The sequence below is a fragment of the Rattus norvegicus genome, chromosome 1 (assembly GCF_036323735.1).
Source record: "Rattus norvegicus strain BN/NHsdMcwi chromosome 1, GRCr8, whole genome shotgun sequence".
In the NCBI taxonomy this organism is placed as follows: domain Eukaryota; kingdom Metazoa; phylum Chordata; class Mammalia; order Rodentia; family Muridae; genus Rattus; species Rattus norvegicus.
In genome coordinates, this window is record NC_086019.1 from 225,475,900 (window position 1) to 225,503,414 (window position 27,515).

Genomic DNA, 27,515 nt, shown 5'->3' on the forward strand with positions numbered 1-27,515 from the left:
GCCTCGGAGGTCCAGCCTGCCGCGGAGCGCCGGAGCCACGCCCTCCTCTTGGGGGAGGAGCCTTGCGGTAGCCACGCCCCAGGCCCTGCTTAGGGGAGGTTATGAAAGCCCACAGTGGGCTGTGCTGCTCAGGTGAGCAACCGGCAGTTGTGTGCTTGAAACCGTCTTGCAGCCTGCTCTGCGGCCCTGCTGGGGAGGATTCGAACCCGCTTTGGTGAGTACTCACTGCTCGCTGCGTACACACGCCGAGGCCTGGGAACCTTCCAGAGTCTCCTGCGCTGTACCTGGAACCTGACTGCCGCAAGGGAAACCGCGTTGGGATTCACGTTCCTAAAAAGCAATTAGCCACCGCTAAGTGTAGGAGACCTCACACTTGCTGGCAGGAGAATCGGGTCTTGATCCCCCACGGGGACAGGACAGTCTTTTCTGCAGCATCTGGTTAACAAACTCCAACCCAGGGGCTGGGGATTTAGCTCAGTGGTAGAGCGCTTACCTAGGAAGCGCAAGGCCCTGGGTTCGGTCCCCAGCTCCGGAAAAAAAAGAACCAAAAAAAAAAAAAAAAAAAAAAAAACTCCAACCCACTTGCTACCTGTCTTTGTAAAGGCTTCTAAGAATGCTTTTGGCGGTTTTTAAACAGCTAAGACAAAAGCATAGTATTTTGTGGTGTGTGGCACATGACAGTTAGGGGCAACTTAGATTTCCATAGACGCACCATGCTCGTTTGCATATGCATTGACTGTGGCCTCTTTCTCATTAACAGCTTCATTGTTGAATAGTTGCCCACAAAGCCAAAACTATGCTACTGACTGTTACTTCACACAAGTTGCCCAATCCTAACCTAACAGCTCCTCTCCTCAGAGTTTATGCTCACACATAAGTAAACTCATAGTGTTGCAGTCTTATACGCCTATTGTATTAGGGGAAATAAAAGTGAAAACATCGGTTATGTAAGAAACTACAGGGTCAGCAGCACCATGGTCCAACTGCCCTTGCTGCCAAACCTGTTGACCAGAGTTCAATCTCTAGCACCCACATGATGGAAAGAGAACTCCCACAAGTAGACCTAAGACCTGCACATGTGTTCTGTGGTGAACCATGGCATGCACCTGCCCTCACACATGCACACAACATAAATAGAAATGTAGTAAGTAGTAAAGCAACTTTGAAAAAGAACCTCTAGAAAATGTAATGTCAACGAGTCCATTGAAGGTTAAAAAAAAAAAAAATGAAACTTCAAGGGGCAAAGGTTACCAGAAACTTTGTCATGGCTATGCCCCCAGGAACTCTACCCGTGGGAGATTTATGCTTACCAAAAGGGATCAAAGTTGAAATTAGTCCTGTCCATGAAAGAGTATCCATGAACCATCCAGAAGTCCTGACAACATGGGCCTTGAACTCATCTGAAGAGCACATGTGTTTGCTTTTGCATTCCTTAGAGTTGGTGGTAGAGTCCCTGTCTCCTTCCGGCCTACTGACTCTTCACATATCCCTGGGGATCATTCTGTGCTTTAGAATTCAAAATGAGCCGTGTTCTGAAGTGGGACAGATCAAGTATAAACATAAGCCAACTGTGAAGAAGATTTAACATTTCACTGAGATTAAGTCAAAGATATTTTTAAAAGTTCTGTGTATGAGCCACTCTTGGTAATGCTTGCCTATGATCCCAGTACTTAAGGTAGCTTTGCCACAGAAGCAGCCTTGGCTGTGCGGCAAGTTCCTGACCAACCTGGGCCAGAGTGAGATCTTGTCTCAACATATAAATAGTATTAATAAATAATAATAAATTTGTAAAAATATAAACCAGTCATTTAAGGTTTGCTTCTCTCTCAGCGTGTTCTTGTCCCTCTCTGTGCAAATGGTACTAGCTGCTGAGAAGACACTGCACAAATATCACAGGATTCAAGGTGACAGGATACCCTGACTTCGAGACTCTGAAAAGTTCACAAGGTTGTCTCTCCAGAGACATCATAAGATAGTTTATCTTTCCTTCATGTTGTATGTGCTTCACAACATACTGTCCTGCAAGGCCAAGTGTACAGACACACGTCTGTATTCCCACCACTTGAGTGGTAGAGAGTAGGGACCAGAGGTGTAGTATAAGTACCACTATACAGAGGCTTTAAGGGCAGGCTGAGCCACAAAGGCCTCTAAAACAAACAATGAAACAAAACCCCTCCAGCACATATATGAAGCATGACAACCCTTGATTGCAATTTGTTCACCATTTGGTTTTAAAGCCATGTCTAAAGAGGCTCTAACATAGAATGAAATAGAATGATATGGAAGTTGATGGTGCCATGTCTCAACCTAGAGTGAATTGCCTTGTGTATCTAACACAGTTTTTGAAGGAAGTGGTAGGTGCTCACAGCTCCACTGGCCACTCAGCCTGGCCCCCAGCCTTGTTTCTGCATTCTTCTCCACTCTTCTCACATCACCTGCTGGTACCTGGCGAGATAGGTTAAGAATTCACCCAGACGCTGCTTTGGACAGTTCCGGGTTGCTAACTAATGTACACCCAGGGTGCTTGAATTTTAAAACTTTTCACTTACTTATTTAGTGTATATGTGGACCGAGGAATGTCATTCATATGTGCAGAGGTCAGAGGACAACTCAGAAGACTTGGTTCTCTCTTTCCATGTCAGTTCTGGGGATTGAATTCAAGTCATCAAGTAACTCTAGTAGAAGTAGTAGTAGTAGTAGTAGTAGTAGTAGTAGTAGTAGTAGTAGTATAGTAGTAGTAGTAGTGTCGTAGTAGTAGTGTCGTAGTAGTATTAGTAGTAGTAGTAGTAGTAGTAGCAGCAGCAGCAGCAGCAGCAGCAAGTAACCCAGGTCATCACGCTGCTGATGGGGTGCTGGGGGGGGGGGGTGCTGCTTTGATTTGAGAGAAACACAGCCTTCCATTTTCTTGTATTCGGCTATGGAAGTTTCCACCCCTTACCCAAGGGATGTTATAATAAGGTTCTTCCACCTCTTTTCTCCTCTCTGCATTGCTAGAGTTCCCTCACAAACAAACCCTTCAAGTCTTTCTAGTGTCACAACCCCAGACATTACTTTATCCTCTGTAACTGAGACAGCATCCTGATGCATATGCACAGATATGTCAAGAAGGAAGGGAACCGGTATTTTCCATTAACTGTACACAGCAAATCCATGGCCCTTCAGTAATACATCATAAGGATGACGCAGATTACCCATCAAGGCCTGATAAGCTAGCACACGTGCACCATCCTTTCTGTGTTCTTGGTAATAAAGTGCTTCATAGCTTGTCCTGCTGATAGGATGACGTTCACTTAATTGATCTAGTTTCCTGTCTGGCTTTCGAGAGAAGGATATGTCATTCCAGTCTGGGTCATTTGCCCTTCTGCAAAGCCTGAGAATTTATACTGTACCAGTGTAAACTTTTCAGAAGGGGGTGGGGTGAGGTGGGGCAGGGAGGGGGAATGGAGAGAAGAGAATGAGAGACAGACTGACTTCTGTTTGCCTCTTCCACTGACAGCTGTACCTTTTTTACTAGGAAAGTAGAAAGGGCATATAAAGGGATTAGTCAGGGTTCTCTAGAGGAAGAGAATATATATATATATACATATATATACACACACACACACACACACATATACATATATGAGAGATTTTATTAGAGTGATGTGATGGTTTGTATATGCTTGGCCCAGAGAATGGCACTATTTGGTGGTGTGGCCTTGTTGGAGTAGGTTTGTCACTCTGGGCCTGGGCTTTAAGACCCTACTCCTAGCTGCCTGGAAGCAAGAGTCATCCACTAGCCGCCTTCAGATGAAGATGTAGAACTCTCAGCTCCTCCTGCACTGTACCTGCCTAGATGCTGCCATGTTCCCACCTTGATGATAATGGACTGAACCTCTGCACCTGTAAACCAGCCCCAAATATATGTTGTCCTTCATAAGACTTGTTGTGGTCACGGTGTCCTCTCATAGCAGTAAAACCATGAGACATAAGTTGGTACCAGGGACCAACTGTATTGCTGTGATAGGCCTGACCATGCTTTTGTTTGGAAAAATGTGGATATTGGGACTTTGGATTTGGAAAGCAATGGAATGCTCTAAGTGGAGCTTAATGGACCAGCCTAGTAGGAATATGGAAGTCGGTGGTGTGAGGGCCATTTGAACGGTATAGGCCTGCTGGCTCAAGAGGTTTAAGTGAAGGAGAACTTTAATATGGGGCCAAGAGACTGTTTTTGTGATGTTTTGGCGAAGAACATGGCTGCTTTTTGCCACTGTCTGAAGAGACTGCCAAAGGCTAAGGTAAAGAGCTGTATTAGCATTGACAAAGGAAGTCTCAGAAAAGCCCAGGAGACTTTGCTCTCTGGTTAAGCCTCATGAAGAGCATTTTGAACGAGCATGGCAAGTTTAGAAAGGGGAACCAGGGATTGAAATGGAGCCAAATCCTGTGTCCTAGGAGATAACGGATTAAGGGATAGGACCTTGGGGCAAGATCCTACCCAGCTAAATTTATATCAAGGCATGATGGTACACACATTTAATCCCAGCATATAAAGCCCAGCAGATCTCTGAGTTCAAGGCCAGCCTGGGACAGCAAATTGTAGGTAAAGAAAAGCTTAAATCCAGGTATGGTGATACAAACCCTTAATCCCAGAAGGCAGGCATTTGGATCTCTGAGTTCGAGGTCAATCTACAGAGCAAGATCAAGGACAGCCAATCTTAGGCAGTGAAGGAGTTGGAAAACAGAAAGCTGGTGAGGATGTAATGAAACTGGAGGTCATGTTCTAGTTCCTGCAAGCAGCAGAACTCGGCAGCTTCGGCCATGTGGCTCTTGCTTTAGAGTCAAGAATAGAAGGAACTACTGGGATAATTGATGCTGTTTAGCCAGAGCTAAGAAATTAGTGGTGGTAAGAAGAGACCAGCATCACTGACTGAGGTGAAATCTTCTGGGAAATGTTTTCTGAGAGCACAAATGTTTTCTGGAGCTGTGTTCCAGAGATAACCAAGGTTGTTCTGGTGCTCCAGCTGGACTTGGTAATTAATGTGTAAGTCACCCAGGTGGCACTGGTTTTGAAGCATGAAGGGGTCAGGAAGAGCAGCTGGGCTTGGCACTGTGCGAGGACATGGAAGGCCATTGGTGAAGGTGCAGCCTCAGTTGTAGTTGACAGTCCAGGACTGAAGGGGTCATGCAAAGGATTTGAGGCTGGGCACCATGAAGAGAGCCTATAAGAGGCTATTGGTGAAGCCTGGTTGCAGCAAAAGACCCCGGTGTATTGGAAATGCCAGCACCATGAGAAGATCACCAAGAACAGCAGCAGCAGTGGAGTGATCAACCTGAACTTAGAGGGCTACAGAGGGCAGAGCTGCAGATGTGATCCAAGCCCTTTGGAGGAGCCCAGACAATCATGGTAGATCCCAGACACTGGAACAAGAAGCTGTAAAGTTGAAGTTGCCTTGGAGACCAAAGATGTTCAAGATGCCAGAGCTGCGGGACTCCTGTCAAGGAAAGCGGCTAACAGGGAGAGGAACCAGCCCAGAACGAAGTTTGCTGCGTCAACAAAGATGAAAAGGGAGTTGGAGATCTGAAGACCGCTTTGACATCAGACGTGGGGATGTTTGGAGTTTGTCCAGCTGGTTTCCCGTCTAGCCTTGGGGATTACAGCTAAGTGACAGGATGAATCTCAGAAGAGACTTTGAACTTTGGACTTTTAATATTGTTGAGACTGCTGTGGACCATGGAGACTTTGGAAGTTGGACTAAATGTAATTTTTTGTTATGCTATGGCTAGGTATGGCCCCCATAGACTCACATATTTGAACAAGCCTATGGGGGTGGGGGGAGGGGGCAGGGAGTAGAATGTGATGGTTTGTATATGCTTGGCCCAGAGAGTGGCACTATTTGGTGGTGTGGCCTTGATGGAGTAGGTGTGTCACTCTGGGCCTGGGCTTTAAGACCCTATTCCTAGCTGCCTGGAAACAAGAGTCTTCCACTAGCAGCCTTCAGATGAAGATGTAGAACTCTCAGCTCTTCCTCCACTGTACCTGCCTAGATGCTTTCATGCTCCTACCTTGATGATAATGGACTGAACCTCCGAACCTATAAGCCAACTCCAAATATATGTTGTCCTTCATGAGACTTGTGTGGTCATGGTGTCTGCTCACAGCGGTAAAACCCAAACTAAGACAAGTGGCTTCCAGGCTGTGGTACAGTTAGTCCAACAATAGCTGACTGTGGACAGAATGTCCAAGAATTCAGTAGTTGCTCAGTCTGTGAGGCTGGATGTGTCATCTGGTCTTCAGTATATGCCAGAATCTCAAAGTAGATTCTAATGCCAGTGATGGAAAGGACGTGCTAGCAAGAGTGAGAGCAAACAGGCAAAGAGAGCAAGCTCCTTCTTCCTTGGTCACTATATAGGCTGCCAACATAAGGTGATTTTTTTTTTCCCACCTCAGAAGATCTGGATTAAAAGTGGGTCTTCCCACTTCAAATGATTAAAATGTCCCTCAGAGGTGTACCCAGATCCTTCAGTTTTAGCTCATTCTAGATGTAGTCAGGTGATAACTACAAATACCTATCACAGGGTGACCCAAGGAAACAGGTCACACAGGCCTAGCATTAGTAAACGGACTCCATGAAAACATCAGCTATTGACAGGCAGTGTGGGTAATATGGGGCTGGGACTGCCAATCCCCCACCACCACCCTGTAAGCCATTACTTCTTTTCAGGACTAACCCTAGACAACTAAAGATACTGATTTTCTTTTATTTTTATATATTTTAGGACATATTAGGAAGCTGTGATTTCCAAAGCCAATTATGAAGACATTTGTCATTGGAATTGGTGGGTGAGTAATTCCTGTGTAAACAGCTGGGCGAGATGCTCCAGATGTCTGGATGGCTTTTCAAGTGGACATGGTAGAGAAAGCTGTGGGGAGTCCCAGAGTGCTGCCATGGAGAAGGGCCAAGGTGTCCCAGGGAAGGCGAAGGTAGGGTCGGCAGGATTTCCATGTGCTTTCTGGAGCTGACACAAGAGATGAGGCCTGATTGGTCACTCCTTTGGCGGAGGGTGATTATTCTTTCTTTTGTGGGTATTCTGGCATGGTGTAAGAAAAAAAAAAAAAAAAACACTCCCTTCTGTTTTGTACAGCCAGCTTTGGACATGAGGAATACAGACTCCCTTATATCTAGTCCCCTTCCTCCACCCTTAGGTGCTACTTTATGTCTAGTTTATGTTGCTCTGGTGTGATAGAATCCACATATCCCACCGTCACAAACATTCCAAACTGTGTGGTCACCTGACCTGTGGAACCAGAGACTGATGTGCAAATGTGACATCAAGCAGCTATTGGGAAGATACTGTTGATCTTGCTACCGGATTATGTCTGTCACTCTTCACGTGTGTCTTACTGACAAAACTTTTGAGATTCTAAAAATGTAATTTGAGGGAGATGCTCAGATGTGTAATACAGGAGTCAATTCAGAGTCCTGGGTATGGTTGGGCAGCAGAGCTTTTTCCTGCATAGGGAAGGTCCTAGGTTCCCCAGCAGTCAGGCAGAACAAATGAAGAGTGAGTCAAGCATCACAGTGTGCCTCCTTGTGGCTCCCTTCTGCCCAGAGCCAAAGCTGTGTTTGTCACTCAGCAAGACTACTCTTGTCCTGCCCTTCATTTCACATTCAGCACTACCCTCCCATAGTAGGCCATCACTGCCCAGTAATCATCTAACTTTCCTACATATGTCTGTCCTATTAATCCTTGTGCAAAAGAAGACCCCTGCTAGAATTACACTTGGCTTCCCACTCCAGCAGTAAGCAGTCACCTAAGCCTCATTTTCCTCAGCTGGGATGTGAGGGTATTAATATCACCTTGTTGGGATGTGAGGGTATTAATATCACCTTGTTACGGAAGTATTCTCAGCTTGTTTGATTAACTATGAACACCATTTTTAGCTTCTGCCTGGATTGCTGCACCCTCTTATTGCCTTACATGTTTAAAATTAAAAGAAGAGGAGCTCTGTACATTTACTCATAAACAAGGAAGGGCAATGCATTGTGTAGCTGCTCACTGTTCTCTCCCTTGGATCCTAAAGCCTTCCCTGGAGCAGGGAGAGCTTGTGGGAGGGAGATTGAGCTTGCTGAAGGGAAAGCAGTGGGTCCTGAGGCGTTTTCTGACCTCTGGGATAGCTACGTTCCACGTGTGGATTACAGGCTCTGTGCTGTAATAAAACTCATTCCCAGGCAGTACGTTGCCTACAGGACTCCTACAAAAAGCGCTCTGTCTGTGCTCTGCTGTGGCTTCTGCTGATTCAATGGGAAGGGCTCTACTTATTGTCCATTCAGTCATACGATCTTAAAAGACTAAGTTTCTTGCCAGATTGCTCAGGCCGTAGTAAAGTTGCATCCTTTTAAACAAAAGGTTGGCCTCCTGAATATGGACTTCGGCATGATCTATAGACATTTTTCTTAAAGAAGAAAGGTCACATTTTTGTTAAAGAATAGAAGGTTCTCAGTATAAAGAGTAGTAGCCCCATACCCTACCTACATGTGTATTGTAAGGCAAAGTGGACAGCCTTATTAATGAATATCTTCTACTTCGCAGATATAATACAGTAGTTACATGATAGTTTATATATGGTGAGCATTCTTTGGGTTTTGTTGTTTTTATTGTTTGGCAAGATGGATCTTTTTGGTGTTTTGTAATTCTTTTTGTTTTAAACATAGGTAAGGTCTTACTATGCAGCCCTGGCTCGCCTGGAACTCACTGTGTAGACCAGGATGGCTTTGAACTCACAAAAGATCCACCTGCCTCTGGCTCCTGAGTACTAGAATTAAAGCCACATGCCACCATGCCCAGCCTCACAACAAGGACTTTCGATGAATGTATCCCTCTCTAGATAATAAACATTGTGGCGTTGATCTCACCTAGAACTAATCACAGCTTCTTGCCAATAGATATGCAGTCAGGATTTTTACACTATGAATGTTTGGAGTGTGGTGAAATCTTGATCTCTGTTCAGGGTGACTTTAAGTGCACAAAAGAAGACACGGAATTCAAAGAAAATCAGCTTATTGATATACAGCCATAAAGTCTTTGCAAGCAAATCTGTGACCTTGTGATAGATCATTGCAGTGTACTAAAGAGCATATGTGGGGTTGGGGATTTAGCTCAGTGGTAGAGCGCTTGCCTAGGAAGCGCAAGGCCCTGGGTTCGGTCCCCAGCTCCGAAAAAAAGAAAAAAAGAAAAAAAAAAGAGCGTATGTAAGTCTGAAACAATAATAAGCAGTGGTGATAAGTCACCTGCCCACCTCTAGTTCAGTGTGCAGTTCTTGTCCATGTCTAAGGCCAGGGACTGTCACAACTGTGGTTATTGGGTATAATAAAAGAAGCTGCTAATATCCCCTTAGAACTTTTAGTGATGATGATGTAATCTCTTTCAACTTCACAATGACCCTGGATTCTTTCATAGACCCTCTTTGCATGTGACTGAGCCCTGAGCTAATCACTTCTTTGCAAAAATGATAGCATAAGCCAGGCCTGGTGACTGATACCTATAATCCCAACACTCAGGAGGGTCCAAGCAAAGGATGGCTGTAAGTTCAGGGGCAGCCTGGGCTACACACCTGGGTCAATATGGATGGCATGGGACTACCATTTCAAGAGAAAAACCCAAAGAGTAAAGAAAGATTAACTAGAGAATTGCCTCTCCCATGCAGGAGAGCAGGAAACAGGACACACAAGTTAGTCAGGCACCTGTATCGCCAGGTGTCACAGTCCAGCCAGAGGCAACAAATACTGACCTGAGGGGGGCAGTAACAGTGGGCCTCCACCTGGGCCCAGGTACAGAGAGGAGGTGGGGAGGAAATGTGGACTCACAGGCAGCTGGCTTCTGATAATCCGCTCCTCCTTTTTTTCCTGTGTGGTTGAAACAATTGCTGTGACCATGGGCAGTTCTGTAAGCCTGCAGAAAGGGGAGATAAGGGGTTCTCTGGTGTGCAGAGAATAACCTGGAGCTGTTTTGACAGTCAGAACCTGACTGTGCTTCCGGACAGTGTCCGTATTCTGAACATTTAATACAAGCAGGAAATACTATTTTAAATATTCTTTTAAAAAATACTGTTTAAGGATGTTTCATGTTCCCTAATGTCTTCTTGGACCTCATGATTTATCTCGGCTCAGTGTGACAAATGGAGGGAAGACAACACTGGCTAAGAACCTGCAGAAACGCCTTCCCAACTGCAGCGTAATATCTCAGGACGACTTCTTCAAGGTATCTATAAAGCTTCTTAGATAATTGATTGAACACAAGAAAAGGTTTAAGGACAAAGTTAATTAAATCACAGCCCAAAGCTGTTTGCGGAGAACACACTTGGTGCCATAGTGTTACCTGTCCACTAGATGGCAGTATACGTCAGTGAACGCCTTCAATCTTGGTCCTCATTTTCCAAAACATTTCTTAAAGGCTTATCTTTTTAATTGTGTGATTGCATCATTTCTGTCCTCCATACTGTTTTGATGGATTTTTTTTAAATTTTTTTTCCAGCCAGAGTCTGAGATAGACATAGATGAGAATGGTTTTCTGCAGTATGATGGTAAGTATCGTCACATGTTGACTATTATGAGGTCATATTCATTTTCTCTTTCAAATCCAAACAACTTCTCTCTCTATTAACATAATGTTAAATGTTTACGTAGGGAGAGCAAGAAGGCCCTGTGGGTAAAAGCACTTGTCAGGCATGCCGGAAGACCTGAGTAAGATATCCTAGAACCTTTGTAAAAGTGGAAGGAGACACGGACTCCACAAAGTTACCCTCCAATCTCCACACGTATGCTGCGGCAATGCACACACATACCCTAACACATCTTACACGTGTGCCCTCATACACGCGCGCACACACACACACACACACACTCACACATTTACACACTCACATACCCACGAATAAGTTAAGTTCTGAATGTTTAAAGATTACTATCCTTTAAGCCTGCCTCTGTAGTTTTTTTAATCTCTGTTCAACTATTTAAGTAAGTAGAAAATTTCCCACAGATTTATAATTCAAACTCAAGACTGTAATGGTAGATGTTTTCCAGAAGCTAGGACACAGTAGGTTTGTCATCCGTATGTCCATTCCTGCCTGGGGCATGCGTGGCTAGCCAGGCTGAATACTTTGACCCTCACCCATGGGAACATTTCATCTACATCACACTAAGCTTTCATGAGTCCTGTTTCCCTTCCTGATAGCCAAGCCTCTAGAAGAATGTTTAGAAGAACTACGTAGGAAATCTTGAAGTGTATTTTAGACTCACTTCATTCTCTTGACCCAGGCTAATTCTGTTTGGAAGCCAAAGAATAAAAGTCATCCAGAAAGCATCTTTGCCTGTAGAGACGAGCATAATAGAGTTTGTGTCCTCACTCTTTTACAGGTAGCAGCTCTCCTCAGTGTGTGTGCAGACCAACGGGGGGGGGGGGGGCTCCTAAAAATGTGTTCTTTATCTTTAACTCTGAGAGTCTGAGGAGCCAATGCTGTGTACCAGTTCTTACAAGTTTTCAGGCCAAATCCATTCCATGCTATTCTAGGTCAATCAACCTCGATTCATTGCTCCTTCTCTTCCTTTATTCTAAAAGTTATTAAACATTTTATAAAGAAAGAATGAAGAAACACTTCCTTTTCTGAGCAGCTGCCAAGATGACTGAAGAAGCAGCGAGCCTTCCACAAGTTCACCTACGGTGGCGGCGTGGACCTCGACCGACTGCTGGATATGTCCTGTGAGCAGCTGGTGCAGTTGCACAGCACCCACCAGATACGACACCTGAACTGTGGTCGGCGGAAGCAACACTCACTGCTGGAGAAAGGCCAAGAAGGAGGCGCCACCCGTGGAGAAGCCTGGGGTGGGGAAGATCCACCTGGGGATGTGATCATTCTGCCTGAAGTGATTGACTGCAAGACCTTCAACCAGGTGGAGATCAAACCAGAGATGATCGGCCACTACCTGGACGAGTTCTCCATCATCTACAAGCCTGTGAAGCATGGCCAGCCTGTTATTGGTGCCACCCACTCCTCCAGATTCATCCCCCTCAAGTAGCACAGGCCAATCAAGACTCGTTATTTTAAAAAAGAAGGAAAGGGGGTTGGGGATTTAGCTCAGTGGTAGAGCTCTTGCCTAGAAAGCACAAGGCCCTGGGTTCGGTCCTCAGCTCCGGAAAAAAAAAAAAAAAGGAAAGAAAGGAAAAAGAAAGAAAGAGAAAAAAAACAATGTCAACAGTCTGAAAGCATTATATGTTCATATTCATTGGAGAGTTCTCATAAGCTGCTAATAAAAAAGTAATACTAAGATAAGAAAAAATGCTAAGAATGTGAATAAGTGCTTCCAAAAAAGCAAGCAGGTCAGCCTATAAACATCAAATAATTGGAAATCACCTTTTCTCCAGTTATGAAGTAAACAAAGAATCATATAATAGCAGGATAGTGACCCAACAGCATGGTCACTACAAAGCAATCGCCTGCAAATTTCATGAAGTCAGACAGGTAGCTTATTTGAATAGAATAGAAGACCCAGAAGTAAACCCACACACCTATGGTCACTTGATCTTTGACAAAGAAGCCAAAACCATATAGTGGAAAAAAGAAAGCATTTTCAACAAATGATACTGGTCTAACTGGAGGTCTGCATATAGAAGAGTGCAAATTGATCCATTTTTATCTCCTTGTACAAAGCTGAAGTCCAAGTGGATCAAGGTCCTCAACATAAAACGAGATACACTGAATCTAATAGAAGAGAAAGTGGGAAAGAGCCTTGAACTCATTGACACAAGGGAAATCTTGAACAGAACACCAAGGCTCAGGTTATAAGATCAACAGTTGACAAATGGGACTTCATGAAACTGAAAAAACTTCTGTAAGGCAAAGTACACTGTCAATAGGACAAAAAGGCAACCTACGGATTGGGAAAAGATCTTTACCAATCCTACATCTGATAGAGGACTAATACTCAAAATATATAAAGAACTCAAGAAGTTAGACTCCAGAGAACCAAATAATCCTATTAAAAAATGGGGTACAGAGCTAAACAAAGAATTCTCAACTGAGAAATATTGAATGGCTCAGAAGCACCTAAAGAAATGTTCAACATTCTTAGTCATTAGGGAAATAAAAATCAAAACAATCCTAAGATTCCACCTCACACCAGTTAAAATGGCTCAAAAACTCAGGTGACAGCAGATGCTGGCGAGGATGTGGAGAAATAGAAACATTCCTCCATTGCTGGTGGGATTGCACGCTGCTGTAACCTGGAAATTAGTTCTGGTGGTTCTCAGAAAATTAGACATATACCACTATACCACTCTTGGTCATATACCCAAAAGACACTCCAACATATAACAAGGACACGTGCTCCACTATGTTCATAGCAACCTTATTTATAATAGCCAGAAGCTGGAAACAACCCAGATGTCCCTCAGTGGAAGAATGGATACAAAAAATGTGGTACATCTACACAATGGAGCACTACTCAGCTATTAAAAATGGTGACCTCACAAATTTAGCAGACAAATAGATAGAACTAGAGATTATTTTTATTGTGGACAGTTTCAGACATACAATAGCCAAAAAAGTATATTAAATGCTCATGAGTTTACTACCCAGCTTTGCATATGATGAATCTTTTGGCAGTTATAGTTCATCTCTACTCTCACCCGCTCTCACAATCTGCATTTTTTGAAGCAAATCTTAAGTATCATCACATCTTATGTGAAGCAAGCCACATGGATTCCTTGGACTAAAAGATAAATCACTAAGAAACAGAAAATGTTTTAATTCCCTGTCCTCTTCTCACTGGGCTGCCTTTGTTTAACCTGGGACACAATATAACAAAGGAAGAAAGACTGCAAAAGAAGACAGTCAGCTGGCTGGGGGCTTTGTGACTCGAGGGATGGCATGGCATGGGCCTGAGATCCCTGTGTTTTCTCTTTCACCCCATATTTATATCACCTGGAGTGCTAGAAATGCACGCAACATGAACAGTAGTGGGCAAAAGAAGTACCCAGAAACCTACAACCAAAGGACCAGGACGGGGGTGGCCTACCAGAACACAGTGTCCTTTTGTCCCACTTTAGCTTGGCACAAAAGGAAAATCTGTAGGAGCAGTGGAGGGCTACACCCTGAGGTGATCACCCACCACCAGCAAATGGAGTGACCTGGCCTTTATATAAATCTCAGTAGGAGATTTAGCAGAACCAGGCAGTGAACCAAACTTCCAAACTCTGGGTTGCAGAGTCAGAGTGAGACAAGGTATGTGTAGGCTGGCCCTCCATCTTCCTCACCCAGACCATGTCACCAGTGTCATCAGGATGCAGTGGAAGGCTGAGCTTCTGCCCTCAGGTAGCAGCAATGGAGCCTTTTCTATATGAGCCTTTCCCCTCATCCCAGCATCATAAGGATGCCGAATACGCATGCCATTCTGAACCCTGGACACACAAAGATTAAATAGGAGCCTCAATGTACAGCGCCCCAGATCATCAGGACATACCTGAAAGCCAAGTCACTCAAAGAGGCAGTTGAGTCAAGTCTCAATTTGAAAAAAGAAGTGGGCCCAGCTTACACATACCTTGTCTCTTTCTGACTCTGCAGACCAGAGTTTGGAAGTTTGGTTCACTGTCTGACTCTGCTAAATCTCTGTGACAACACCGCCAAAGTTGTCTGACAAAGATGTTAAAGTGGCTTTGAAAAAAACAAGCTCAGCAAGGACTGTAGATAGACTCGGGACAAGAGAAGAGTTTAAATGGCCCCAAGAAACAGTAGATGTTAAAAAGAAGCCAAAAGCCAGACGAGGTGACACATGCCAGCACACCCTTAAACTCAGCAATCGAGAGGCAGAGGCCTGCAGATCTCCAAGCTCAAGGCCAGCCTGATCCACAGACCAAGTTCCAGGACAGCCAAGACTACACAGAAAAACACCATCTCAAAAAGGAATCAAGAAGAAATTTGGTTACTGAAAAAAAAATTGTAATAACTAAAATTGTACAACTCTCTGAATGGGTTCAGTGGAACAGTAAATTTCATTAAAGGGGATGGAGAAATAAATAGGGAAGGCACAACTTACACATAGCAAACTTGGGAGACAGCAGGACTGTAGGTCATACTGACGTAGCCCAGATCATGGATACTCTTTCAAGATTTATTTGTAAACTCTGATGAAACTGACAGTTTCCTAGGAAAAGTTACACTTACAAATTAGCAGTGAAGCTGTAAGAAAGTCTTAATAGTCTTATCTCTATTAACTTAGCCCACACCTTAAAACTTTATGGTAGAAACACTTGTGAGGTCATGTGGTATGATTAGTGGTCCAGGAATGAGGCTAAGAATTTCCATGTCTAACAAGTTGCTGGGCTGTTCTGAAGACCAGGCATAAGGAATCCCCATTCTTCTGCTCCAGAATCATACTGTAAGTTCTAGAAGGTAGCATATTTCAGAGTTTGAAGGGACATTTGTATCCTATTACATGTAAAGGGTTTTCATTAAGAATTGGTGAGATAGGTCAGTGGTTACCTGCTGACTGTTCTTCTAGAAGACTGGGGTTCAATTCCCAGCACCTACATGGCCGCTCACAACTATCTGTAACTAAAGTTCCAGGGGACCCAATAGCTTTCTTCTGACCTCTGGGCACCACACACACACGTGCACACACATGCATGCAGGCAAAACACCCATAAACATAAAAAATAAAAGCTTTTCACTTAATACTATTAAAAATAGTAGCTACTTTACAAATATAGTATAACATATGTTATTTATCTTTCAAATGCATATATAGATATATTGTCTTCCAAAATTGGAGTTATAGGCAGTTGTGAGCCACCATGTGGATACTAGGAATTGATTTGAGTCTTCTAGAAGAACATCAGGTACTCTTAGGCACTAAGCCATCTCACCAGCCCTAATTAGTTTTATTTTTAAAGGTCTGGCTCGACATATAGTTCAATGGTTGAGCGCTTGCTTAACATAACCCAGAAAATCCTGGGTTCAGTCTCCAGTACCATAAATTTTTAATTATTCAATGTCAGGAAGGAGTTGATGTGGTAGTCAGCCATGAGTTTTTAGAAGTCAAGGCTGGAGGGTAGGTGAGAGAACTCGGTGAGAAAAGGCACTTACCACCAAGCCTGGCAACCTGAGTTCCATCCCTAGGACCTCCATGGTAGAAGAACAGAACTGAATCCCTCACGATGTCCTCAAACCTCCATAACGTAGACAGTAAATACATCAATGTAAAAAATTATAGTTAGAAAGAGTGGCATGATATTCGTTGTATTTTATTTTGTACATCATTGTTTTTCATAATAAAAATGCTTTAGACGTACCACTTAAATATATCTCTATCCGTGTTTTAATTGAGCAGTTAAAGTGTTTATTATTAGTTACCTTGAAGGATAGGTAAAAGGCTCCAGAGCCCTGGAGATACTTATCACGAAAAGCCAACCCCCAGCCCCAAAAAAGTTTGCTATATTAATTCCACGTGTTTTATGTTTTCCTCAGTGCTTGAAGCACTTAACATGGAAAAAATGATGTCAGCCGTTTCCTGTTGGATGGAGAACCCAGGAAGCTCTGCGGGGCCAGCAGCCTTGGAAAGTGCTCAAGGGGTTCCCATTTTAATTATTGAAGGGTTCCTGCTCTTTAATTATAAGTAAGCCTCCCTACTGCCATACCAACGTGAAGGACTGTGAGGGTGGGGGAGGGACATGGTGCTGGGAGAAGGAGGGACGCTGGTATGGAGGAGGGAGAGCCTTGTGACCTGAATATGGTGTTGTCGTAGGCCTCTGGACACCATATGGAACAGAAGCTATTTCCTGACCGTTCCATATGAAGAATGTAAGAGAAGGAGGAGGTACGTCTGTGCATTGTTACTCCAAAGGTGAAATCCAGGGAAAACGAGAAAAGTGCCATTAATGAACGTGTCTGAACCCCTAAGTCAAGTTCTCCTCTATAAATGTTCCTCACATTGGGTGGTAGTATACAGAAACTTCTCTTAAGAAAAAGGGCCAGTGTCATCCTGTCAGTGCCCCCAGGGTACTTTCTTTGATGGCCACGTGTGGCCCTTGTACCTAAAGGACAGGTAAGAAATGAACACCATCACCGGGGAGATTGGTAAGTACCTTTCCCCCTTAAGGCCTTTTACTTCCTGTTCACATCAAAGTACAAGAAAGATAGGATGGCATCCTGTCAGCTCCTTGTCCCTCACCCTTCACAACATGTTCTGCTCTAACTGCAGAGAACACCAGCTAGACAGGAGAGTAGGCCAACCTGTGAGTATCTCCCTCCTTATTCCTTCTTGTACTTATCCCATAACTCTTTCATAATACACAAGAGGCAGAGAAAATTATGAGATATGAATTGCAGGCTTATGGTTTGGTATGGTTTGGTTTGGTTTGATTTGGTTTGGTTTGGTTTGGTTTGGTTTGGTTTGGTTTGGTTTGGTTTGGAACTAAATCCATTTTGCTGCCTTTCTCACTACAATCAAGTCTAAAACAAGTAGCCTGAATTCCTCTTTAGATTTAACCTGAATGATTTTCACATTCTCTTGACCAGTGACCCATTTACTTTGTCAGTCATAGCTTTGTGTCAGCATCATGTTTCCTGCATGTTTTCCAGTACCAGAGTCTATGAGCCTCCAGACCCTCCAGGGTACTTCGATGGCCACGTGTGGCCCATGTACCTGAAGCACAGGCAGGAGATGAACTCCATCACCTGGGACATTGGTAAGAACCTTTCACCCCTTTAAGGCCCTTACCTCCTTACGTTTACATCAAAGTACAGGAAAGATGACTTGGGAAACACTTTTCTTAAGGAGTTTATAAAGAAGTGCTGGGGTGCTCCTTGGGTTCCCCTCTTCTGCAGCTGATTCTTGCTGGTTTCCTTGTCAACTGGCAGTTTTTGTCAAGCCTGTCAGATTCCAAGTGATCATTCATTGGACCATTTGTGCATGAATGTTGCCCATGGCAAGGGAAGGTAGCAAGGCAGACCCAGTCTCTACTCTCCCCAGATCCAGTCTACTCTCCCCAGCTGAGACGTCATGGCGAAAGGCTATTAAAAGTGTGAGCTTTACAAACAGGTCTTTTTCCCAAGTAAGCACGGACATTAGGTCAGTGCCCACCTCCAAGTTCCTTGAAGAAGATCCTTGTAGCCAAACTCATATGACTTTAACTGGACTGAGATGGAGAAAGTTAAGGGGACTGACTGTCATCTAGACCAGAGGAAGAACCTAGAAATGACCTAGGAACAGAAAGGCATGGTTAATACCTGAAAGAGGCTGTCATGTTTGTAGTAGAGACAAACAAGGAAAGGATGTGCTGCTGGTGGTGGTGGTGGTGTTGATGGCGGTGGTGATGATGACCACGACGACAACAATGATGACTACGATGACAATGACGGGCCAGGCCCTCTAATGACAATAGGATATCTGGAAAGAATTAAGAAGCTCTACAGAGAGGCTTGAAACATGGTCATGGTTGACACATACTCTTTTCAGTAAGATCTCTTGAGAGTTAGAGGGCAGAATTAGAGGTCTCAGTATTGAACACAAGCACTCAGTAGAAGTGGAGCGGGAAGGCGTTGAAGATGACGGACACCCCGGGAACCACCAGGTGTTATTTTGGAGGAGAAAATGTCAAGGGGTTATAGATATGGGAGGGAGGACCGCATATATGTTTTGAAGGAAATAAGATCAAGGTCCCTTACAGACAGTGTACCGATTTGGGGGCAATATGAATACTTGGACCTAGGCTAAGAAACTATCCCTGGAATAGAGTGCTTCTGTAGACGGTGTCTCTTGGACAGGGCAGAGGAATCAGACTGGCATATTTTTCAGGACAAAGGGACCTCATCCATAGGGAACGGAGCCCGATGGCCTCCAGGGAGGACAGCTTTGTTCTGATATGTGCAGAAAGGGCAGAGTCCATCTCAGCACTAGTCCTGGGTTAGGCCTGCAGCAGCAGCAGCTACTGTGCTCTAGAGGAGAAACTTCCTCTTACACCCTTTGCTTCCTCCTTCTAAACTGCAAGTCTAGCTCTGTTCTTGCCCTGTGTCCTAGTTAATGTCAGCTGTCAACCTCACTGTAATGTCTTCTGAGGGAAACTCAATTGAATTATTGCCTAGAGCGTGACAGCCTGTAGCCACATCGGTGGCAGATTGACTTGACTAATGACGGTGTGGGAGGGCTTCGTTCATTGTGAGCATGTGACCCTAAGCAGGTGGGCCTGGGATGTCTAGGAAACTAGCTGAGAGGCCCAGGGAGCAAGCCCATGAGCAGCATTCCTCTAGGGTTCCAGGGACAGGTACCCTGAGATCCTGCCCTGACTTTCCTCAGTGAACTGTGATCTAGAAGTGTAAACCAAGAAAACCCTTTCTTCCCCAAGCTGTTTTTTGGTTAGAGAGTTTTATCACAACAAAATTCAGACACCTTGTTTAAGTGCGGTCAGTCCATGGTTTCCAGCGTTTGGGGATAAGATCTAAACAGACACCAGGGTACAGCCCTTGTACGAAGCATCGTCTCCCAGGCTGTTCCTTCCCCTGCTATGAGCCACTTACACTTCCCAACAGGAAATTCTGTCCAGATCCCCTTATCCCTGCATTATTATGACTACTTTAACCCAGGTAACTTCTTTTTCTCCAAAAGTGTCTGTGCGAGTTTTATTAAAAACATGCGTCTTCTGGTCACGGTAGTACGTGACAGAGTGTATACTGACACACAGTTTAAAAGCATTGCAGATGATCCCAGTTGGGAAATTGCTCCTCTTTGGGCCTCCTGACGTGAGATTGTGTAACAGGCACCAAGGACAAACCAAGGATACTGTCCCATGTCTGGCTTAGTGACCCGGTGAGTTTATTGGAGTTACAGCCAGGAGCAGGGTGACTCAGAGGGAGTTGCATCACTAAAAAGCCTTCCTCCCCATCCACGGCGATATCTCACCACCAAGGTGATGCCTCACCGAGGCGGCATCCCTGTGAGTGCCTCTGTAACCTGGCTGCTCTAGGCGTGTGAGAGTTGTTACTGCTAATGCAGCCTCTGGAAGGCTTGTTGTGAATCTAACTCTCAGGAGTTCGATGAGCCAATAAATTCATTTACTATGGAGTCTTCCGAGCCTCCTTTCTCCCTCTAGGAGGGAGTGACCCAAAACAGAAGAAATAGGTACACAGTGTGTGCCATATGCACAAGGCAGAGCCTCTCTCTTTGCTTTTCATCCCTTCCCTCCCTCCCTCCTTCCTTCCTCAGGCCATAGTCCTGGGTTCTTCAGTGAAAGCCATTGGCGCCAAAGCATCCTTTCCTAATAAGCCCGTCAACATCCGAACTGCTGTTTCTCCCTTTTCAGTTTACCTGGACGGAACAAGGTCTGAAGAGGACCTCTTCTCCCAAGTGTATGAAGATGTCAAGCAAGAATTGGAGAAGCAAAATGGTAAATGTTGTTCTGGCAAATTGTGCGGTGGGGGAGAAAGAATATTAACAACCGTTGATTGCACACCAGGAATGGTGTGCACAAATTTCACAAGGACTGCATTCATTCATCCTTTACTTAAAACTCAAGTCAGAGATTCAGTGCCCAGCTGGATCTTGATCCTTTTGCTTGTCAGATAGCTTTTAGGTTTGGAAATATGTGTCTTTGGTACATCTCTTAGTTTGGATGTTACTTAAACTCATAGCAGGAGACTGGCCCTATGGGCTGTGATGCAGATTCTGTCATATTCGGAACTCCCCCTTTGCTTTATTCTCTTAAAGATTTTCACCAGGTCTCTGTTTTGCAAATACAGTGTTTCTGAAAGACGTAGAAAACCAGCTAAATCTTGCTCCAGTGAAAAGAAAATCCAGACGTGTCGATGACTTTAGGCTTAGCTGGAGTAAGAGGCTAGAATTTTGTCCTCAGGGCTCCCTACAGTTCGGTTTGGATTTATTTTGAAATCAGGCTGTCAGCTTTCAACGAGAAATGATAGTTTACCCTGTGCATAGTTGATATTAGTGGGTAAATTGGGGAGCTGCATGGTCTTTCGTTATCTTTACTACTTCCTAGCTTAAAAATGATTTATTTTGGGCTGGGGATTTAGCTCAGTGGTAGAGCGCTTACCTAGGAAGCGCAAGGCCCTGGGTTCGGTCCCCAGCTCCGGAAAAAAAAAAAAATGATTTATTTTATACAGGTTTGTTTCTGTGGTGCTGGGGACTAAATCCAGACCTTCATGCTTTTGCTTAGTACCACTAGGCTGTAAACCCAGCCTCCAACAGTTTTGCATTTTGGTTTGTTTGGTGTGTTTGGTTGTTTTTTCGAGATAATGCTTCTCTGTATATCCCTGGCTATCCTAGAGCTCAAATCTGTAGACCATACTGGATTCTAACTCAAAGATATCCCTTCTTCTGCCTCCCAAGTGCTGGCATTACAAGTATGTACCACCACTGCCTGGAAGACTTCAACAGTGTTTTAAAAAATAGTTTTACAACTTAACTCAGCTAAAATGATCCAGGGAAGATTTTTTGCATTGATATTCCCTGGATCACATGACTTGCTAAACTATTATATTACTATGGCCAGAGCGATGGCATGTGATTGGTCAGAACTTAATCATATACTTTGTCATGGTTAAAGACCCCCAGGTGAGACCTGTTTGTTTTTTTTTTTAATTGTATAGAGAAAGCAGATTAGAAAAAGTATAAAGAACCCAGAAGAAGAAAGAAGGGATACTGTGGTGGGAGGACAAATCTCTAACTCTAACTGCTTCTACATTTGAAGCACAAGAATTAAAGTGGGGCACATCTGTCCTTAAGGCTCTCTTCAGAGTCTACAGAACCCTCTTTCCTTCCTTCACAGCGGTCCGACTGCTGGAAGTTCACCATGTCTATTCTCAGGATCTATGCCAGAGAGATCTTTGACTCCTGTGGGAATCCACCATTGAGGTGGATCTCTACACCTCAAAAGGTCTCTTCCGTACTGCGGAGCCCAGCGGTGCATCCACTGGCATCTACGAGGCCCTAGAACTCCGAGACAATGATAAGACCCGCTTCAAGGGGAAGGGTGTCTCAAAGGCTGTTGAGCACATCAATAACACTATCGCACCTGCTCTGGTTAGCAAGAAACTGAATGTTGTGGAGCAGGAGAAGGTTGACCAGCTGATGATCGAGATGGACGGCACGGAGAATAAATCTAAATTTGGTGCAAATGCCTTCCTGGGGGTGTCCCTGGCTGTCTGCAGAGCTGGTGCTGTGGAGAAAGGGGTACCCTTTTACCTTCACATTGTTGACTTGGCCGGCAACCCTGAAGTCATCCTGCCAGACCCAGCTTTCAATGTGATCAACAGTGGTTCTCACGCTGGCAACAAGCTGGCCATGCAAGAGTTCATGATCTTTCCTGTGGGAGCATCCTGTTTCAGGGAAGCCATGCGCATTGGAGCACAGGTTTACCACAACCTGAAGAACGTCACCAAGGAGAAGTATGGGGAAGACGCCACCAATGTGGGTGATGAGGGCAGGTTCACACTTAACATCCTGGAGAAGAAAGAAGCCCTGGAGCTGCTCAGGACTACAATGGCAAAGGCTGGCTACTACACTGACCAGGTTGTCATCAACAAGGATGTGGCTGCCTCCGAGTTCTACAGGGCTGGCAAGGATGACCTGGACTTCAAGTCTCCAGATGACGCCAGCCGGTACATCACACCCGACCAGCTGGCTGACCTGTACAAGTCCTTCATCCAGGACTACCCAGTGGTGTCCATTGAAGATCCCTTTGACCAGGATGACTTGGATGTTTGACAGAAGCTCACAGCTACTGCAGGCATCCAGGTGGTGGGGGATGACCTCACAGTGACCAACCCTAAGCGGATCCCCAAGGCTGCAGGCGAGAAGTCCTACAACTGCCTCCTGCTCAAAGTGAACCAGATTGGCTCTGTGACCGAGTCTCCGCAGGTGTGTAAGCTGGCCCAGTCCAATGGCTGGGGTGTCATGGTGTCCCATTGATCTGGGGAGACTGAGGACACTTTCATTGCCGACCTGGTGGTGGGGCTCTGCACTGGACAGATCAAGACTGATGCCCTTTGCTAATCTGAGCGCCTGGCCAAGTACAATCAGATCCTTAGAATCGAGGAGGAGCTGGGCAGCAAAGCCAAGTTTGCTGGTAGGTCCTTCAGGAAACCCCTGGCCAAGTAAGGCATGGGCTGGAGATCCCTGGAGCTACCGGATCCTCTGTCCCTGAAGTCATCCAAGCGGCTCAAGGCTGGCCCAGTGCTTGCCCCTCCCATGTCACTGCTTCCTTAGACATCCACCCCTGACCACCTTGAACCCTCCTGGAGCCCCCAGCTCTGTAATCATGTGATCCGTCTGAATCATCGTTTCTGTCACCTGATTTCCCAGCCAGTGTCTGGAGCCCTCAGAACTCCAGTATGACCTCTAGGGTGCCCACCGTCAAGACTCCCCCAGTGGTTTACATGCAAAAATAAAAGCTACAGAAGCCATCCCTCCCCCCCAGAAAAAGAATTAAAATGGGAGTTAAAGAAATGACTCAGCTGCTAAGAACACTTGCTGCTCTCAGAGGACTAGAGTTCAGTTTCCTGCTTCCAGCTGCCAGGAAATCTGACACTTTCTTCTGGCCACCGGTGGCGACTGTGTGCTTATGTACCTGCCCCCTCTTTCATGAACACACACACAAATAAACAAACAAAAAATATTTCTAAGTAAGGGTCTCACTACGTACCCTTGACTAGCCTTGAACTATGTTGAACAGGCTGGCCTTGAACTCACAGAAATCCAACTTCTGCTGCCCTAGTGCTGGGATTAAAGGCATGTGTCACCATGCTCAGTGTAATAAAAATAAATCGTTAAGAAGCGATTAAAATGATTCCCATGCCAAACTGGCAATGCATGCCTGTGTCACAGCACTAAGTCTAGATGAGGCAGGAGCGTCACGAGTTCAAAGATAACTTCAGCTACAGAGTGACACCCTGTCTCAGAAAAGGGAAAAGGCCTGTGGCTGACACAGATAAAATGTCACAGTCAGCTGGCTCGAAAGAAAGCATCATAGACCTCAACAGCAGGGAAGAATGTAGCCAGGTTTAGGGCGAGAAAAACCTGCTGTAGGCCACAGTCAGTCACTTGGTAAGAATTCCATGGACTCTCTCCTCAGCAGTTCCTCTCTAAGTAGCCATCCAAGCCACCTGGGCAGCCCATTGACCCTGATAGTTGCTGACTGCAAGGTCAGTCCTTCACATTGGCAGGAAGCCCTTTGAGGAAATTTTAGGACCATTTTAAGTTTCTTCTTATAAATAGAACTAATAATCCTTACGAAGTCTTCCGTCCCACCCCCATCTTCTGACTCCCTCCCTCTACCCCCACAATCCCACCCCTCCCTTCTTACCTGTACCATATGTTACTCTGATGGAGGTAGGCCTCCCATAATGCAGCCCAGGGCTGTTCGGCTTTCATAAATGATAACCTTGAGCCAGAACTACTTACTCATCTAAGAGAGATCAGATCCTCTTCCTGGCCCAGGGAGAGGCTTTGGGGGCATTTAAGTGCTTGGATACCAGTATCTGTCTTCTCAGTAATGGCCAAGACTTAGACCCAGTTCCCTACTACTGACTAAGTGATATATTGAAATTTGACCTTAGTATCTGTCTAACAATAGAGACAGTGGGACCCCTAGTCATGTTCCTCGGATGCTTTATTCCCCATGGCACCTCAAGTTCTTTTTTATCTGCCACAAGGGCCAAGAAGAGCTGGCATGTAGCAGCATGTGCTGTAAGCCCACAAGATTGTACCTGTCCATGTGTGAGACTCTCTCTCCCTCCCACATACACACACACACACACACACACACACACACACACACACACACACACATACACCTTCCCTGCCTGCATCTAGAGTCTAGAGATAGGTAAGAAGTGTTCACTTCAAGCCTATCTGTTCTGGATCACAGATAGGAGTAAAATAAGAATAACAGAAATACTAAAAGACAAAACCTGGAAGCAGATTCACTTTTCCTGCCCCCAAGATTTATAGTAGTCTTCTGTTGCACAGATAAGTTACCATGCTATTTATAGTAATCTATTACCTTTCCGGGTTCTTCCAGCCAGAAACATCCTCAGCAAAGCCTGTTTTAGCCCTGAGCCTCAGCTAGCCAGGGTGGTGTTGGCTCTTCTGGGATGCTTCACTTTGTGTACTCTGTTCAGCAAATCTTTCATTATAAGAAAATGGAGTCATGATCATGACAAGGTAATAAAACTGATAGGTAAATAAAAAAGATCGAGTTTAATCATTACAACCATAAATAACCCAGAAAAGGAAGGCTATATAAAAAAAAATGTCGTGCGGTCCTAATTCAAAACTGAATCGTGAAGCAAAATGTAATCATTACCTCATCTAGCTGTTACAGACAATGTGCTCTTAACACCAGGAGTGTCCAAGCTCCTTTTAAAAGTTATTACTTCCATCTCATTTTTAAAACACATTGATTGTAAGCATTTTTATGGAAAGGCAAAAGGAGAGAAATCATAACTATGTTCATATCAATCCCTGTCTTACAAGATGCTGTGAGCGCACTGGGAACTCAGTCGTGATTCCTGGGCTTTGGTATGCTGTTGTATGCAGCTTTGTAGAGGTTATTATTAATGAAACTAAGTGTCACAGCCATTAGAAGGTCAAAAGCTGAGTTCTTTTTTTTTTTTAATACACAAGGGTGAAATCTAAAACTTAGTGTTGATATTTTAGTTGGAACCAAGATGTCTGAGAGCAGATACCAGATAAAAGGATAAGAAATGGAAAAATGAAATCTTTATGATCAAGTATTTGTATTTTCCTACACTGGATTTGAAATATAATTTTTACATAGTAAATAATATTACTGTAACTTTCTGTCAGAATTCTGTCACACTCCCACAGAACCCTTCCTCTTAGGACATGGTGTCCAGTTTTCATGGAGTTTTCTCTGCTTACTTTGGTTGTTAACTTCTATGGCCATTGTTGTCATTTCTGCCACACTGAGTTTAGTTAGTGTTGAGTGTGCATATGAGGGGAGTATTTAGCAGAGCATAGGCAACTTACCAGTGGCTGCACCACTTCAGAAAATACCACCCTCTCCCTGACACCATTAGCTGCAAATAGTTCCTCAGGAGGAGTGAGGCCTCAGGAGACCCTCCTTATGATAGAGTGCTGGTGGGCCCCATCTTGGGCAGGTCCTGGGAACCACAGTCGCAGTGAGTTCGCTGGTACAGCAGCTATGTCACATCCAAACAACAGTGTTCATATCCCTCCCCATACTCTGGCTCTCCGCTTCCTTCTGCCCCCTCTTCTACAGTGTTCTCTGAGCCTTGGGGGCAGGGTAGTTAGTGCTTTCTCTCTCTGTCCTGTTCATGGCCGAGCACTCAACAGTGCTTATCCTCAGCCCTTGAACCCGTTCTGAGTCTTCTCAACTACCGAGGGTGTCTAATTTCTTCAGACAGGCTTACATTTTGATGCAAGTATTAAAACAACAGAATTCGATCCAGTGTTATTCTTTGAGGACAAAGCAAAATTTTTTGCCTCAGAAATCCTTGTGATCTTAACATTCTTGGGATTACAGTTTGGGATGTGACAATCTAACCAAATAAGATGTGAAGTTCTCATATTTTTCTCTTCATTCCTAAGGTTTGTGATAACACCACCCAGATGCAGTGCAGCAAGTCTTCCCGGGATGGATTCGGACCCTTGAAGGGATATTCTGAAGAACATTAACCGAGTTTCAGTATGTCTTTCTGGCAGTGACAGCTCGTCTGTATGTTCATTTTTCTCACACTTTCCCCAACATACGGAGCCATGTGTGCGCACGCCACCAGACAGGAACCTTCTCAGGAAAGCAAGAATGGCTTGATCTCACTCTGCGGGAGGCACAGCACAGTTTGTGCACAAAGGGTCAGTCCCTCTACAGGAACAAAAGCCAAAATTTCCTGACTGTTACCTAGCAGGGAAACCATTGCCATGTACACCAGCAATGTGTGCTGTGCTGTGTATGATTCTGCATTTGTATGTATATGTATGTATTTATACATATGCTCACATACTACAAAATGAACCTTGTATACTACACAGCATGTTTTTTTTCCAGTTTTCATTTTGTTCCTATTGATTATAATATATAATTTGAAAAATGGTCTCATAGCAGTGCCCCCCCCCACCTACAACTGACGGCATTACCCAAAGTAAAGGTCCCATATTGACTGAGTCAGCAGTTTAAGGCAGAGCCTGGAGACTTTGTGCTTGTAGCCATAGGCTTTCTTGTATCTGTCGAATACTGTGTCTCTGTGAGATTTTTTTTTTTATATCCATAGACGTTTTTGGTATGTTTTACTTGGTTTTCTGAAACTGACACTCCGAAATACAGAATCATATAGTTTCTTCAATCATATATAAAACCAAGGCCTTTCTTTGAAAAGCACAGGCAGGAGAAGTGAATTGGGGAATCTCTTAGTGCCTCTTTCAATGTGGGAATTAAAATCATGAATTCATGTATGGAGATTGTTTATTAATAATAAAAATAACTGCCCATGA

At 44.5% G+C, this 27,515-nt stretch overlaps 1 protein-coding gene and 1 pseudogene across 2 annotated transcripts; both read left to right on the forward strand.

Moving 5' to 3' along the window:
* The first annotated feature begins 75 nt into the window (after positions 1-75).
* On the forward strand, positions 76-27,515 carry Nmrk1 (nicotinamide riboside kinase 1). Of its 2 annotated transcripts, none has more exons than XM_008760290.4 (9): positions 76-214; positions 6,757-6,820; positions 10,149-10,239; positions 10,513-10,561; positions 16,499-16,646; positions 16,776-16,847; positions 17,612-17,718; positions 20,329-20,412; positions 21,811-23,820. In XM_008760290.4, the coding sequence occupies exons 2-9, from the start codon at positions 6,792-6,794 to the stop codon at positions 21,870-21,872; spliced, it is 642 nt and encodes a 213-aa protein (XP_008758512.1). In that variant the 5' UTR covers positions 76-214; positions 6,757-6,791; the 3' UTR covers positions 21,873-23,820. The 2 variants fall into 2 exon arrangements, with proteins under 2 accessions (XP_008758512.1, NP_001019463.1); NM_001024292.1 differs by lacking the exon at positions 21,811-23,820 and adding an exon at positions 26,616-27,515 and having other exon boundaries at positions 163-214.
* On the forward strand, positions 142-16,473 carry Rps15-ps7 (ribosomal protein S15, pseudogene 7; annotated as a pseudogene).

Bases quoted from the DNA above. Each gene is read 5' to 3' on its own strand.
- Nmrk1 (XM_008760290.4), top strand. From the start codon at position 6,792: ATGAAGACATTTGTCATTGGAATTGGTGG. The intron at 6,821-10,148 runs GTGAGTAATTCC...ATCTCGGCTCAG, and splicing joins TTTGTCATTGGAATTGGTGG to TGTGACAAATGGAGGGAAGA. The intron at 20,413-21,810 runs GTAAATGTTGTT...CTTCCTTCACAG, and splicing joins AGAATTGGAGAAGCAAAATG to CGGTCCGACTGCTGGAAGTT.